This window comes from Dipodomys spectabilis, unplaced genomic scaffold (genome assembly GCF_019054845.1).
Source record: "Dipodomys spectabilis isolate Male_0828 unplaced genomic scaffold, ASM1905484v1 ptg000419l, whole genome shotgun sequence".
In the NCBI taxonomy this organism is placed as follows: domain Eukaryota; kingdom Metazoa; phylum Chordata; class Mammalia; order Rodentia; family Heteromyidae; genus Dipodomys; species Dipodomys spectabilis.
In genome coordinates this window covers 680,990-697,559 of record NW_024871096.1, presented here as the reverse complement: position 1 = coordinate 697,559, position 16,570 = coordinate 680,990, and the positions used below count along the sequence as shown (strand labels likewise).

Genomic DNA, 16,570 nt, shown 5'->3' with positions numbered 1-16,570 from the left:
GAGAAAGGGGGGAGGGAGGGGGAGAGAAAGAGAGGAAGGGAGAGAGAGAGAGAAAAAGAGAGAGCGAGCGAGCACTGAGGCATGAACTCAGGGCCATGGAACTGTCCCATAACTTTTTTTGCTCAAGACTAGTGCTTTACCACTTGAGCCACATCTCTACTTTGGGCTTTTTGCTGTTTGGAGATGAGAGTCTCATGGACATTCCTGCTGGGGCTGGCTTCCAGCCTCCTAAGTAGCTAGGATTGGGCTGGGAAGGTGGCTCATTGGTAGAGCGCTTGCCTTGCATGCCTGAGGCCCTGGGTTCGATTCCTCAGCACCACATAAGCAAAAAGAAAAAAGCCGGAAGTGGCACTGCACTGTGGCTCAAGTCGTAGAGCCCTAGCCTTGAGATAAAGAGCTGAGGGACAGCGCTCAGGCCCAGAGTTCAGGCCCCACAACTGGACCCCCCCAAAAAAAACAAAACTAAGTAGCTAGGATTTTAGGTGTGAAACACAGGCACCCAGCTAAAAACCTTAGTTTAAAAATTTGATTTCAAAATAAAATGCATATATAACCCAAAAGGCTGATGGCTGCTAATGTTACAAATTAAGAATGTCATGGTAACATGAAGCGTTTCTTCTCCTTGCCAAGTCCTTCCTGATGAGGAGAATCACTGGTGTTCTGAGCGTGAGCCTGGCTGGCTGTGGTGACCCCACACAGGTATCAACATGGCCAATGTCCAAGTGACCAGTAGCAAGTTAAGCACAAGAAAAGCAAGTCCCTTCGGGGCACCTACACTTTGATCATACTGCCCAACCTCATTAAAATGTGCTAAAATAGCTTATGAAACCAAATGAACTAGGAAGGAGTTACAGATGTTTTATCCCCTTCCTAAGCAAGGTTTTACTTATTAAGAGAAGTTTAATCACTATTTTAAGATAAGTATCATGAACCAGGATTATCCAGGATTAATAGTTAATCAAATATTAAAAAGTATTTATTATTATAAAGGTGATGTATAAAGGGATTTTGGTTACAGAGGTCAGTTAAAGAGCTCATTTCTTTTTGAACAATGTCACCCCTTTCCTTGCTCTTTCCCAGTTTTTCCCTCCTGTCCCCAATCACAAATGGTATAGTTCATTTCAACACAGTGTCTAGTCAGTATCACTACTACATTTGTTTACCACTTTGTCCCACCATTTCTTTGCCTCCCCTGACCCTCCCAAAGACAGATAAACAATCAAGACAAAAGGACATGAAAACAAAAACTGCAACAAAGAAAGAAAACAAAAATGCTCTTTTTCCACTTCCTGGCATTTTGATAAGTATTTTATATGGTCAGATGCAGCTAGCTACTGTGCCTGTGTGTTCATCTCCTTTGGGCTCACTATGTGTGAATGCCTAGAGACCTGTACAGTTTATCATGTCCGTGTATTTTTTGTCCTTTACAATCCAGTGTGTTTACTTGTAGATTTATAGGCACATTCTGGTTACCACAGACAAGGGAAGTCATGTAACATATGTTTCTCTGGGTCTGGCTTACTTCGCTTAATAGAATGTTTTCCAAGTCTTTCCATTTCCTTAAAGATAGTACAGTGTCATTCTTTCTGATGGATGAGTAGAATTTCACTGATATATACCACATTTTCTTGATCCATTCATCCACTGAGGGGCATCTGGGTTGATTACATATTTTGGCTACGGTGAGAAAATTAAAGGTTTTTGTTGCATATTGTGACATTTTAAAGTTATCCTGAAAGCCTTTACTTAAGAGGGGCCACTACCATTACTTTTACTTATTGCTGGATTCAATTTATTGATATTTTGTTTGGAAATCTGGATTTACTTTCATGAAATAGCAATGAGACGGGGTTATGCCATCTGTGCTTCATGGGACTTGGCCCTGTGCATCCAAGTAGCTGAATGATGTGTCTTAGAGCTGCTTGCAGTGTTTCACTGTATTTTTTTCACTTGTGGTGGGGGTCTGCTGTGATATCCTCCACATCCATTTCATTCCTAACAGTGTATCATGATTTTTCTTTCTTCTTGATAGCAAAACACTCCAGAATGCACTGTCTACAATTAGCACATTGCCCACCTTGACTCAGTGAATGTGTCTTCTATAGCACACTGAATTCCTGGTAACCTCCCTCCCAGCCCTGTTCTAAAACCTGTATTTCTATTAACTGTTTTACTAGTGTTTCTTTGTGTTCAACTGGTCCTGATTATCTGTCTCCTATTCTTGGAATAGCTTCTCTCTAGAGCTGAAATCCCACATATTTCTTGAGGTATCATACCAAAAGCTCAGGCAATTTAAAAAATAAGTAGGGCTAGTTCAACTAAGAAGCTCCTACACAGCAAAGGGACAATCAGTAAAAAGAGAAGGAAGCCTATGGCAGAAGAAAAGAAGTCTGTAAGCTATATATTTGATGAGGCTTATGTGCAAACTCATAGGAACACAAATAATTCAGTTAAACAACCCAGTTTAAAAAATGACAAAGAGCTAGGCGCTGGTGGCTCATGCCTGTAATCCTAGCTACTCAGGAGGCTGAGATCTGAGGATTGCGGTTCAAAGCCAGCAGGAAAGTCCATGAGATTCTTATCTCCAATAAACCACTAGAAAATGAGAAGTGGCGCTGTGGTTCAAGCAGTAGAGCGCTGGCCTTGAGCCGAAGAGCTGAGGGGCAGTGTCCAGACCCAGAGTTCAAGCCCCACAACCAACCCTCCCCCCCAAAAAAATGACAGAGAAAATGAACAGATGCTTCCCCAAAGAACACATTAAGATAACTAATAGATATATAAAAAGCTGATCAACATCACTTATTATCAAGGAGATGCAAATCACAACTTGGATATTACCTTAGAGACAGCTCTGGTCAAAAAGATAAAGAAATGACGACAAATTCTGACAAGAGTATACAGAGGGGGCTGGGGTGAGGTGGGGTGGGGGAAGATGGGAAGGGATACGAAGCGGAAACAAAGGAGGAAGCAACAATGCTTGATGAGAAATGTACTCATTATCTTGCCCATGTAATTGTAACTCCTCTGTAAGATATTTTCACAATAAAAAAAAAAGAGTATACAGGAAAAGAGAACTTTTGTACACTACTGGTGGAAAAGTGAAAAATGGTGTATCTGCTATAGAAAACACTATAAAGCTTTTCTAGAAGATAAAAATAGAGCAAAGACAGCATCCTCACTTCTGTATCAAAGCAATGAAATCAATATGCTGAAGAGATATCTGTATGCCATGTTTACTGCAGCATGGTTCACGTGGCTAAGATATGAAAAGTACAAAGGATCCATAAAGGGAAAGATAGTAAGGAAAATGGGGCATATTACAATGAAGTGCCCCACGGCTTAAAAGGACATTATTATTTGTGACAACATGGATAGAACTGGAGGACGTTATCTTGTGTGAAATAAGGTAGGCACAAAAGATACTTACCATATATTATGTGGAATTTTTTAAAATGCTGAATACAATGAAAGAATAGAGCAAGTAATCAAGGGCAGGGAGTAGAAATGAGCAGAAATGACCAGCAGCAGGCTCAAAGGCACAGATGCAGACTGGTGAGGTGCATATCTCTAGAGCTTTGACAAACAAGATGGAACATCAACACTAACACTTTGGTAAGAGTGTAATCACCCTTATGATGAAAAGCAACAAAAGCACTTACAGGAAACGGTGAACATGCTGGGCACCAGTGTCTCATGTAATCCTAGCTACTCAGGAGGTTGAGGTTTGAGAGTTGAGGGTCAAAGCTAGCCTGGGCAGGAATGTCTGTGAGATTCTCATCTCCACTAAACTACCAAAAAAGCAGGAAACAGAACTGTGGCTCAAGTGGTTGAGTGCTAGCCTTGAGCAAAAGAAGCCTGGGACAGGGCTCAGGTCCTGAGTTTAAGCTCCCGGACCAGCACAAAAAAAGAAAGAGAGAGGAAAAAAAACGAGGAACATGAGTGGGTCATCAGGGACATCATATTCACATTTGGTTCTCTTACCATGTCCTCTGATCCAAGTCTGTCCTGACAATAGTGTCAGTGCCAGACCCCACAGGTGAGCTGCCTCCCTGATACCAACTGCAGCCTGTGTTCTGGCCAACCAGTACAAGCTGGAGTTCCCACAATACCCTCCTTGAGTTGAATTTAATTTGCTCAAGTAACCACAAAATTCAGGGAGACATGTTTACCAATTTACTGCAAAAGATCTTACGAAGAATGCAAATGAAGAGATGCATAGGGCAGGTTCCAGAAAAGGCTGGGGCTGCCACATCCTCCCCTTAGACTCAGCCTTTCAGGAAGTTCCTCAGAGTGTTTTTGGCAGACCCAAGTACTTTTTCCTTGTTCCTCAGGGTTACCTGAAACTTCCACCCCACCAAGCCAAGGGTAAAGGTAAAAAATCCAGAAAGAATTGTGTGATGAACAGGTGCTTCTTTCTCACTAGTGAAAGTGAATTTGGTCAGCAACACACAATACTTCTGTGGCTCTCTGAAATCAGATCTTCTTCAGGTCTAGGAGACATATATTGTCCCAGATGCAAGTCCCAGAATGTGTTTACATGTGCTCCTCAGGCACCTCTGCCCTGTGCTTCACTTTCCTAAGTACAATGCAAGTTTCAGAGAACAGATTGTGCCTCTCCTTCGCACATCTCTGTCATGGAACTTCTGTACCCAACTGTGTGAGGACAGTTTGAGAAAAGCTGGGTAGCAAAATCCAATTCATAAATTAATCATTAAATAGTGTAAATTATTAAATTTAATCAACTACTATCACAAAGAGAGACAGCAAAGCACAAGGAATTAAGGGAGTACCCTAGATGCTGGTTAGTGTGGTAAAGTACTAACCAGACCCAAGTCTCTTACTAGTTAGCACTGAGCACTCAACGCAACTAAACGTCATGGCCTTTGGTTTGTCCAATTCAATATATGGAAAGCATTGTTTTGGAAAAGAGGATTTAAGATATTTGAGAATAAAAGACAGGAAAAACTGAGCTAGCCCTGTGGAATTACAATGGAGCGGGGGCCTCTGTATAGGATGGGAATAGAGAAACTGTAAAAATATACCATATGCCTCAAAGTAAATATTTAACAATAAATAGCTCAATAAAATATGTGCTAAGAAAGGCTCGCTTACAGTGGCTTGTTGGCAGTCATGATTTACCCAGAACAAAATTAAAAGAATGGAAGGGCAAAGAAAGCTAGGCTCTTCCTAGGTGAGCTGAAGTCACCACAAGTGCTGGGCCAGAGCAGTGCCAGAGGAACCTCTGGCATCAGATCCCAGCTCTGATCCCACCAGGGTGTGTGGTGTGCACTCATCCAGTTCAGTGATGAGTAACACGGCCACAGTGTCCACACTGAACAGAGAGCCTTACTCTGGGCAAACATCAGAGGCTACAAGAACTGAGGACAAGGGGCTGGGAAGGTGGCTCAGTGGAAGAGTGCTTGCCTTGTATGCATGAAGCCCTGGGTTCGATTCCTCAGCACCACATAAACAGAAAAGGCCAGAGGTGGCACTGTGGCTCAAGTGGCAGAGTGCTAGCCTTGAGCTGAAGAGCTGAGGTACAGCACCCAGACCCCACGACCACCACCACCACCAACAAAACAACTGCGGACAAGCGAAGTGGCTCTCCCCCTTTCACAGCTGCAGACAGGAGGTGGTGTGCTCTAGTCAGACTATGCTAGACGCACAGGAGTCCTGGACAGGCTCTCCTGGCTCCAGGATCAAAGCTCCTTTCATCCCAGGGACACAGTGGGGGCTGAGTGACGCATGAAGACTGTCCCGAGGAACATACTTAACACACAGACTTGTGAGGTCACCACAGTTTGCCCTAGCAAGCATGTTTTCAATGATTTGGGCATAAGATCCATCTTCCACCCTTAGAGCTTTGAAAGACAGAGACTTTATATGTTACTTCTATATAATTTAATCTGGTGTTTCACTTTACTTGCTATGAAGTAATTCAAACTCAAATCTATCTATGTGTGTACTTCCACACAGGCTATAATAATTATGTATTAAGAATCATGTGATCTATCTGAAGTACATAAGCAAGTCTGTCCTTCCGAAATATCCTGGCAGGTGAAGTTCACAGTGAGAGCTACATCCATGCGCAGAAAAACCAGTAAACATATGACTTGCATTCAAAATTATACATATCCAACCAGGAAAAGGGTACAGTTTTCTATAGCCAGCCTAACTTCTCTTGCATATACTCAAGTGGTAGAGTGCCAGCTGTGCAAGCAAGCCAAGCAAATGCAAGGCTCTGAGTTCAAACCCTAATAACAAAAAACAAATGTCAGGCACTGGGTGAGGACACAGGAGGGACAGCTCACCCTGCTATCCTACACACATACCAGGTGAGGTCAGCCAGGGCCCAACTGCTAGCACCGCAGAGGGTGCTCCGATTCTGACACCAGGTTCTTACCAATAAGCTCTTCTCTACAAACTGTTAGACCAGGGCAGATTCCCAAGCACCAACAGGGAAGCCGAAGTTCTAAGCATGTGATTCAGTGCCAAGAGCTGCATAAGAGATGAAGACAAATCGCTGCCTTGTGGAGACCTCTCTGAGGCTTTCCCAACACTCCTGTGAAATACCAGTTATAGTGGAGAAAGACCACAGAAAACACTGACTCTTCATTCAGTATGGTTATCTCTAGGGTTCTGACAACTAATTGGTCATCTATGTACCTGTAAATTTGCAAGCTGGGCAGTTGATTTTCCTTGGAGGCACAAGGCCTGAGCAATAAATGCATGCAAATCCTCCAGACAAAGTGTGTCTACCTGAAAAAAAAGAGAGAGAGAGAGATAGACTAGCATTAGGCTTCTGAAAAAATCCAACACTTTTCATAAAATGATCTGTTACTAAATACAGGTACATACACAGGCACAAGTAGTGTACATACATGTGGACAGATGCACACAAAGGAACACATACAAGTGCATACACAGGAAAGCACTGCAGAAATGCATACATGGGTACATGTATAGGAACACACACGGCTCTCCTGAGGTGTTCCCTCTGGGCACCAATTGTACAGGGCAATTTAGGAATTTCCAAAGCTAATCCGGGTAAGGGTGATTAGGGCTGAGGATGCATTCACCTTGGAACAACCCTGGATGGGACTTTTGTCATCAGCTCTCAGTTTAAAGAAAATCAGGATTGGGGCTGGGCAGGTGGCTCGGTGGTAGAGTGTTTGCCTTGCATGCCTGAGGCCCTGGGTTCGACTCCTCAGCACCACATAAGCAAAAAGAAAACAGCCAGAAGTGGTGCTGTGGCTCAAGTTGTAGAGCTCTAGCCTTGAGTTGAAGAGCTGAGGGACAGCGCCCAGGCCCAGAGTTCAGGCCCCAAGACCAGACCCCCCCCCCAAAAAAAAAAAAAAAAAAAGAAAATCAGGATTAACATTATCTTTGTGGACTCAAAGGTCTAACAAACTTATGGAAGAGGAACAAGGAAACAGAGAAACAATGAAGAAAACAGAGTGGGAATAAGTTATAAGATGAAGCCCAAAAAGAAGAGACACTGGACCTATACCCATTCTTAATACATATTTTTTAGTGTAAAGATACTGTACAGAGGGGTTATAGTTACATGAGCAAGGTAATGAGTCCATTTCCTAGGGAGCATTGTTATCCCCTCCTTTATCTTTCCCCTACCATCCCTTCCCTCCCCAACTCCTCCCTCCCCTCCCAGGCTCCCCCTAACCCCCTCATTTTCAACATACTGTCTTGTACAGCTCATTATCTCATTGTTACAATGGGCCATCCTATATCCTTATTTCAGCATTATGTCCCTTCCCCTTCCCAAATTAGAAAAATGTATATACAAGATGCAGGACACCAGCTCAAATACAGTGACAACAAGGGATATACCATGGGGAAAGAACATACAAAGAAACAAAAAAAACCACATAGTATAAGTACATTAAAAAGAACAACGACAAAGATATTCAGCAGAAAGACTTAGAACTGTAATTTTCTTGTGCAGGCTCCAGCTGATAACACACAAGTTTAACAGGCTAGGAGAATGGTTAACAAGGATGCCAGGACAAAAAGTAGACATTTCAGCTGGGCGCTGGTGGCTCAGGCCTGTAATCCTAGCTACTCAGGAGTCTGAGATCTAACGATCACGGTTCAAAGCCAGCTGGGGCAGGAAAGTCTGTGAGACTCTTTATCTCCAATAAACCACTAGAAAACGAGAAGTAGCGATGTGGCTCAAGCAGTAGAGCACTGGCCTTGAACTGAAGAGCACAAAGACAGTGCCTAGGCCCAGAGTTCAAGCCCCACGACTGACACACACACACACACACACACACACAAAAAGACATTTCACCCAATTCTTGTACAATATACATTATGTATTCAGGAGAGGAACACAAAGGTGCAATGCCTATGTGTAGCTGATCATATAAATGAACTCCAGGAAGTGGAAACAAGAGGTTTTTCTTTGTTACTGTTTTTGTTTTACTTTCTCTTCATCTTGCTTGTTTATCTGTCTTTGGGAGGATAAAGGAGGGCACAGAAATGGATGCAGCAGTGGTACTCCCTAGACCCGATGTTGAAAATGAACAACTTGTGGGTGGAGATGGGAAGAAAAATCGGGAAAGAGCATGGGAAGGGGTGACACTGTCCAAAAAGAAATGTACTTTTTACCTGACTTATGTCACTGTAACCCCTCTGTACATCACCTTTACAATAATAAAAAAATTAAAAACACATATGTGATTACCTAATAACTCAAGAAAAGAAAGTAGCTATTATTATGTCATTTTCTGATTAGGAAGTGTTTAGCAGACACTTGATGAAGGTGGCCTAAGAAAGAAGAACCGATTTTCCCAGAGACACAGCTGTAACAAGGGAGAAGCTGGGGCTGCAGAGAAGTCTCTCGCATTTCATGAGCACATGGGAGCAGAACTACTCCCAACAACCACAAAGAAGAGGAGCAACAGGGCCCAATCTCTGAGAGAGCTTACACAAAAGAAACCCTACATGACTGCCAAACATCTACATTCTTACAAGTATCAGCACCACCAGGTTTAATGAAGCAGCAGGCCCTTAGTTGTATCTCTGTGCATATCCTTCTTAATGTTTTAGAACATCTCAAAGAACTAATGGTGCTCCATGGAACAGACACTGGGAAAAGATAACAGTGGAGCGGATGGTAGATATAGCCACAGAACCCTGGAACCAATGTCTTTCTAGCAGTAGGAAGGAGCTGTAGCCCTGAAAACAGAGAACTGGACATTACCTGGACGAAGAGGTAGATCAGGAGGCAGCACAGAGCTCTCAACGGGCTTTCAACTGTCTGCAGCTCTTCTCTTGAGGAAGAGAGGTTGAAGCAAGCTAGCAGTGTGTCCAGGCGCTGGTTCTGTGCTGCTGGTTCTAGGTTCAGCCACAAAACTTCCAAACTAGGTGTTCCCCCTAGTCAAAAATAAAAAAGCCTGAACTGTCCATTTATCATTTTTATAGTATACTTGAAGCTTCACAACAAAAAGGAACTAGGCAAACATGAGCAGTGCCCTGACAAAAACAAAGCAAAGGCTTGCAAACAGACCTTACTGAAAATCTCTTCTTTATAATGAGTAAGTTCAAAGGCATACTAGGAACTTTCACTCCTACTCACTTGTATGATCTCAGAGCAGACTTTAATACCTGACTCAAGGATACAACAGCCGGGCTGGGAAGGTGGCTCAGTGGTAGAGCGCTTGCCTTGCATGCCTGAGGCCCTGGGTTCGATTCCTCAGCACCACATAAGCAGAAAAAGCCGGAAGTGGGGCTGAGGCTCAAGTGGTAGAGCGCTAGTCGACAGCTGAAGAACTGAGGGACAGCGCCCAGGCCCAGAGTTCAAGCCCCATGACCGACAAAAAAAAAAAAGAATATATTTTTAAAAATTGGCCTCATGCTTGCTCTGCAGATACTATCACTAGAGCCATGCCTCCAGCCCTTTTTGCTTTCGTTACTTTTCAGAAAATGTACTTTTTGCTCAGGCTAGCCTCAAGCCATAGTCACCGTTTGAATACCACTTCCCTAAAGCTATCCAACAGAAATTCCTGAAGTGTAAGCTAGATGAAGTGCCTGTAATGCCAGCTACTTGGTGTTTGGAGACAGGAGTATCTTAGCTTAAGGAAGTCCCAGAACAAAAAGAAAATGTCAAGTATAGTGATGTGCGTCTGCAATCCCTGCAACATCGCATGGCTGGGATTGCAGATGCACATCACTATACTTCAGGGAAGTGGTTTACAGAGCATGGGGTCCAAGATCACATCCTGTCTTGGGGGTTTTTTAAATCAAGACTACCTGGCATACATAAATTTTATCAGAAAGTCTGCCCATAGATCCTGGAAAATTAATATTAAAGTCTCTGAACTGATTATTTTGCACACAAAAGTTTGAAAACAACTTATGTAGAGGAGTTAAAGCCAAATGAGTGGGCACCTGCATGGCTGGTGTTTGCTGAGAGCCAGTTTTCCAGTTCACAGATGGCACATGCTGTGTCCTGACATGGGAAAATGAGAAAAGCAACTTCCCTTACTATCTACCTAACCATTTTCCAAATGCCCTACTTCCTAACCATCTTACCAATGATTAGGATTTCACTGTATGCATGTGAATGAAACAAAGACTAATAGCAACCAAGGACCAAAGGACCATTCGGCTCCTTCTTCTTCCAGGAATGGCCAACTTTAGTTCCTGACCTTCCTCCCCCCCCCCCCCCCCCCTCCCCATCGCCTTTCCCTTCTTTTTTTTTTTTTTTTGGTCGGTCGTGGGGCTTGAACTCTGGGCCTGGGAGCTGTCCCTCAGCTCTTCAGCTCAAGGCGAGCGCTCTACCACTTGAGCTACAGCGCCACTTCCGGTTTTCTGGTGGTTTATTGGAGATAGGAGTCTCACGGTCTCTCCTGCCTGGGCTGGCTTTGAACCGCAATCCTCAGATCTCAGCCTCCTGAGTAGCTAGGATTACAGGCGTGAGCCACCAGCGCCCGGCTTCCCTTCTTTTTTTTTGAAACTGGTTTTCTACGTAGCTCAATCTGGCTGGCCAAAAATTCATAATTACTTTTTCAAATTGCTTGACTGACCAGTATGAACTACTATATCCAGCTCCTGTTCCTGATTGTGTATGTGTGTGTGTGTGTGTGTGTGTGTGTGTGTGTGTGTGTACACAAGCGTGCACTATTCCTGGAGCTTGAACTCAGGGCCTAGGAGCTGTCCCTGCCTTTTTTTTTTGCTCAAGGCTACCACTCTACCACTTCAGCCAAAGCTCCATCTCTGGCTATTTGGTTGTTTACTGGAGATCAGAGTGTCACAGTCTTTCCTGCCTGGGCTGGCTTCGAACCACTATCCTCAAATCTCAGCCTCCTAAGTAGCTAGGATTACAGGTGTGAGCCACTAATGCCTGGCTTCTTCCTAATCTTTAAGGAATTTCTATTATCTTTTCTGCAACTCTTTGCTTCCCTCCCACTTTGATGAAAAGTATCTATGACTTCTTTCTTATTGCTATGATTTAAGAAAGCAAAAACTTAGCCACATATGCTGTTAGAGAAAAAAAGGTCTATAGAAAGAACAGAGCCAGTGCCTGTGGCTCAAACCTGTAACCCTAACTACTCATGAGGCTGAAATCTGAGGCTCACTGATAAAAGCCAGCCCAGGCAGGAAAAGCTGTGAGACTCTTATCTAAAATTAATCACCAAAAAGCCAGAAGTAGAGCTGTGGCTCAATTAGTAGAATGCTAGCTTTTTCAGGCTCTGAGTTTAAGCCCCAGGACTATTGTGCACACGTGTGTGAGCACACGTGCGTGCACATACACACTCACACACACAAAAAGAAGAAAACCACAAGTACGGCTTTTATGAGGCCAACAATGCAAACTACTGCTCAAGAACAAGAAAACCCAGGTAAGAGTCAACTCTAATACAGAACTACTGTCTTCTGCCACCAAGACAGAAGGCTCCAAGGCTGCAACAAAGCACTCTGAAGGCATTTTCTGACTTCAGTAGTCAGTCATCAATATTCCATAATTTGTATTCTGAACTTTGTGAGAAAGCCTGTACCAGGCAATTGGACGCTCTGCTAACCTTATTCTAAGATTATTCATCATTTCCCCCCACAATATTAACAATCAGTCAGCAATTTTCCTCCTGGCTATTTTAAAATCGTTTCTTCTATCTAGCACCATTAAAATAAATACAAGCAAGGCCAGACCTAGTGGCTCATAGGTGGAACCCAACTATTTGAGAGGCACAAGTAGGAGGTCAGGCAAACCTGAAACCCTATCTGAAAAATAACTAAAGCAAGTTTATAATGGCTTTGCAGTAATGTGTACCACATAACAAACAGTGGAAAATGATCATCTCTAGGACGATATGCATGTTTTAAGCAGAATTGAAAGTTGCACTGATGGACATGTGATAATGAACATGTTATTGATATGCTTATGACTCTGCTCATTTAATGAGAATAAAAGTAATTTATTAATGGATACTTTTAATGATGACTCACTATGGTGTTTTCTCATTGCTGGAATGAATGGAATGTATACCACAATTTAGTCCCCTCCCCCCAGTTGTATACAATGTATACAACTAATGTAAACTAAATTTCATTACTAAGTGTAATTTTAAAGTATAAAGCTTGGTTTAGAGTCAAAAAAAGAAAAATAAAGCATAAAGAACTGGACACATGGCAAAAATGGTAGGGAATCTGTCAAGTGTACAGCTTTGAGTTCAAATCCTAGTACTGCCAAATAAATACACTAAAGTAAAGTACTTATCATCGAAGTCACTGACCACAAAGTTCAGTCAGTTCATGAGCCATGTCGTTTGTGTCTGGGCTGTGGCAAGGAAGCTGGCAGTGGTCCACAGCAGTGCTTGCTTCAGTTGATATCTAGGTATTGCTAAGAAATGTTTTCAAGAGCCCTAGGAGCCTCTCTGATTCTTATGACTTCTAGTACCTCATGCCTGTAATCCTAGCTATTCAGAAGCTGAGAGCAGAAGGGCATGGGTCAAGTCTAGCCTAGGCAGCAAAGTAAGAGACCTTATCCCAGACAGGAAAAATAAACCAGGCTGGAAGTGTGGCTCAAGTGGTAAAGCTCCCAGCTAGCAAGTGAGAAGTCTTGAGTTAAAAAAAAAAAAAAAAAGCAGGCCAGGCGCCAGTGGCTCATGCCTGTAATCCTAGCTACTCAGGAGGCTAAGATCTGAGGATTGCGGTTCAAAGCCAGCCCGGGCAGGAAAGTCCGTGAGACTTTTATCTCCAATAAACCACTCAGAAAACCAGAAGTGGTACCGTGGCTCAAGTTGTAGAGTGCTAGCCTTGAGATGAAGAGCTCAGAGACAGTGCCCAGGCCCAGAGTTCAAGTCCCACAACTGACCAAAAAAAAAAAAAAAACCATGATAAATCCTATGGTGTTAGTGACTGATATAGAGTATCTTTAAGACTAATTCATGGTACACAATGAATAGGCAATATTCTCTGGTTTGAACAATGATATTTTCCATATACTTCTGGAAAAATACATGAGATGGAAATAACCTGTACAATAAAACTGTAAAAAATAATCTTAGGTGGTTACACAAAGCAGCTGCATTCAACACAGTGGGTCTTAATCAAAAATGTCACCTGTCCAGGTTCTCACCCACCCCTCCCTTTGCCTTTTTAATTTTGCAGGGTGTACACTGTGTTCTTGATTGCATTCTCACCCTTCTACCCCTCTTCCCTTGAGTCCACCCACCCCTTTCAAGTTACCATTTCCTGGTGTTTATTTTGTTGAACTTGGATTTCACCTTTCTAAGGAATTACACTACTTGAATTTTCCCTTGTTTCTATTATATTTCAGTTACTACATCTGTATACACTTGCATACTACTCAATTTACCTATATGTTTAAAAACTAATTGTAGCTCCCACCTATGAGAGGAAGCAGCAGCCTCCGCCTCTATGGGCCTGCTTACTTCACTTAATAATGAAACAGTTAAAATGTTATTGCTAGGCACCGATGGCATGCACCTGTCATCCCAGCTACTCAGGAGGCTGAGATCTGAGGATCACGATTCAAAGCCAGCCTGAGCAGGAAAGTCCGTGAGACTCTTATCCCTAATAAACTACCAACAAAAGCCAGAAGCAGAGCTGTGACTCAAGTGGTAGAGCGCTAGGACCTGAGTTCAAGCCCCAGGACTGGTAAAAAAAAAAAAAAAATCAATTATCCTTTAAAAAAGATCATTTTCCTAAAAACAAGTGTGAATGTAGTATCTACCTATCCCATATAGTGCTAAGAATTGAACCCATGGTCTTATGCAAGTGCTCTACCACTGTGCCACATTCCCAGACGCCTCCTACTAATACATCAATTTGGTTTTGTACTTTCATTTTTAGGGCTGAATCCATCACAAATGAACAGAATAATGAAATACCTCCTACAATTAAAAAAAAAAACTGTCCAATTACTTCTAGCGCAACCCTAACTTTATTTTAGACAGGGTCTGTAGCCCAGGCTATCCTTGAACTCATGACTAATGTCTTATTCTCCCATGTTCTAGGATTATGGACAGGCAGCAACATACTAAATCAATTCCACTTATTAGGAAGCCATCTGCATTGCTCAGCTCTCTATTTGGAACATTACAAACTCTATGGATGGCAATTAGTAATAATATCATAGAATTTAAAGTACATGAAAATAAGAGCATAAAAATTGACAAAAATGTTTTCTCAAAAAGAGAGAACAGCCGCCAAAAATATAAAAAAGTCTCTCTCTGCCCTTATAGCAGTCACAAATTAATACCCTGAACATCCTCACCTATAAACACTCCTGACTTCCTCCCTGTAATGGTCCACACACAAGGTTACTCCAGTGCTAGGACAAACTCCAACAATTGGACACTGTCAACCCCTCCCAGGAGTTGTTTCTCGTGCACACCCTGAGTGCTGGATACATCTGAATCCCTTCCCATGTAGCAACCCAAGTACTAAACTCTTTCTTCTCTCTTCCCCTGTAGCTGTCCACACACAGGACACACCATGAATGCGAGGCACTCCGGACCCTTTCCCTCCGAAGGGACTGCCTGACACTCTTGGCCTTGTTCATACACTGAGAACTTGTAGGGAGACTGTTCTTTAGATTCACTTCATACAATTTTTAGTGAATTTTTTTTCCCTCTCATTAAGTTCCAAGATACAAACTATGAAAATTTGTTTTTCTAGATGCAATAATCTCATTATCTCCTTTCTTCTCACTTCTCTTCATCTAAATACCTTTCTGAAGAGTTGATTTATGTAAATATTCAGAGCCCAATCCTGATAAATTCTGTGGTGTTTATTGACTGATCTCTGGGTTTGAGGCAGGGCATCAATGGCCAGGATTAAAATAAACAATCAGTTCACATGTAACTCTGAAAAAAGGCATTTGCATAGCAGACCTACTAATAGATCAGGGTGTCCATACCTGGAACAGTCATTGGCAGCGGCCTGACAAGGTCTGGGTGTTTCAGTGGATTCCCAGGGTAGACGAACCACTCTTTGACCACTGGGTCAGTGCTAGCTCCATCTGAAAGAAGACAACAGGTCAGAAGGTACAAGAGCCTTGTAAGGTCCATGAGTGCCTATTTGCCTCACAAGTTCATCTCTTATCCAAAGGACTAGAGTGACCACAGTCAACAGCTGCTGCCTATCTTAAAGCTTGAAGGTGACCCTCTAATTCCAATAAGAGCCAGGACCTTGGAGTTAGCCAACAGGTCCAGGAATGACGTCTTTGTCTCACTATTGCAAACAAATGCTTTGAAAAACCGTTGGAATATGAGTCCTTTTTTCTTTTTTTGTCAGTCATGGGGGCTGAACTCTGGGCCTGGGCGCTGTCCTTCAGCTCTTCAGCTCAAGGCTAGCGCTCTACCACTTGAACCACAGTGCCACTTCCGGCACTGAGGAATAAAACCCAGGGCCTTATGCATGAAAGGCAAGCATTCTACCACTGAGCCACCTTACCTGCTCATGAGAATCCTTTCTGGTCTTGAATTATTTGAATACAGTATCAAAACTATTCAATGAGACTATTTAAAAACTGGTAGCAATAATCTAGAACAAAAGCTCTGTATGTTGAATAAATTTAACTGCTCTAAGACTCCATCATCTCCACCAACAAGTAGACATGGTAGCACATGCCTGTCATTCCACTTACATAGGAATCACAAATAGGAGAGTCATGGTCCAGTCTGTTTCCAGCAGAAACACAAGATTTTATCTCAGAAAGGTCCAGAGGGGGGGGGTGACAGTAAAATATGCCTTCCAAGTGTGAGGCCCTACTTAAACCCAGTTCCACCCAGACGCCTGCAAATCAGTGTGACTTAAATTCTTTTCCCTTACTAGGCGTGGCAATGTGAATGCCTGGCCTGTCTTTTAAGTCATTAAATGCCAGCACTGCCCTTCTCTACATGGTGATGGGACTAGTCTATTGCCTGCAGGCTCTTTCGGCTTTGAGACCTTTTATACTAATTGACCCTTCCCTGTCTCCTGAGCCCCTGGTTTGGGTTCCTGTGTTTGAGCTCCTAGGTCTCACATCTTTCTTTTTTTCTCAATTTTTTTATTATTAATGTTTTTTTATTGTGAAAATACC

The 16,570-nt window shown here is 42.8% G+C and overlaps 1 protein-coding gene across 6 annotated transcripts in view; it reads right to left on the bottom strand.

The window, feature by feature from the left end:
* The window catches only part of Fam120b (family with sequence similarity 120B), a 45,625-nt gene that overhangs the window by 14,949 nt on the left and 14,106 nt on the right, over positions 1-16,570 (bottom strand). For all 6 annotated transcript variants that reach the window (XM_042667738.1, XM_042667737.1, XM_042667734.1 and 3 more), the window contains exons 4-6: positions 15,407-15,508; positions 9,224-9,396; positions 6,667-6,759 (exon numbers count right to left, since the gene is read on the bottom strand). In XM_042667738.1, coding sequence (XP_042523672.1) covers positions 6,667-6,759; positions 9,224-9,396; positions 15,407-15,508 — 368 coding nt within the window. The remainder of the gene's footprint in view (positions 1-6,666; positions 6,760-9,223; positions 9,397-15,406; positions 15,509-16,570) is intronic.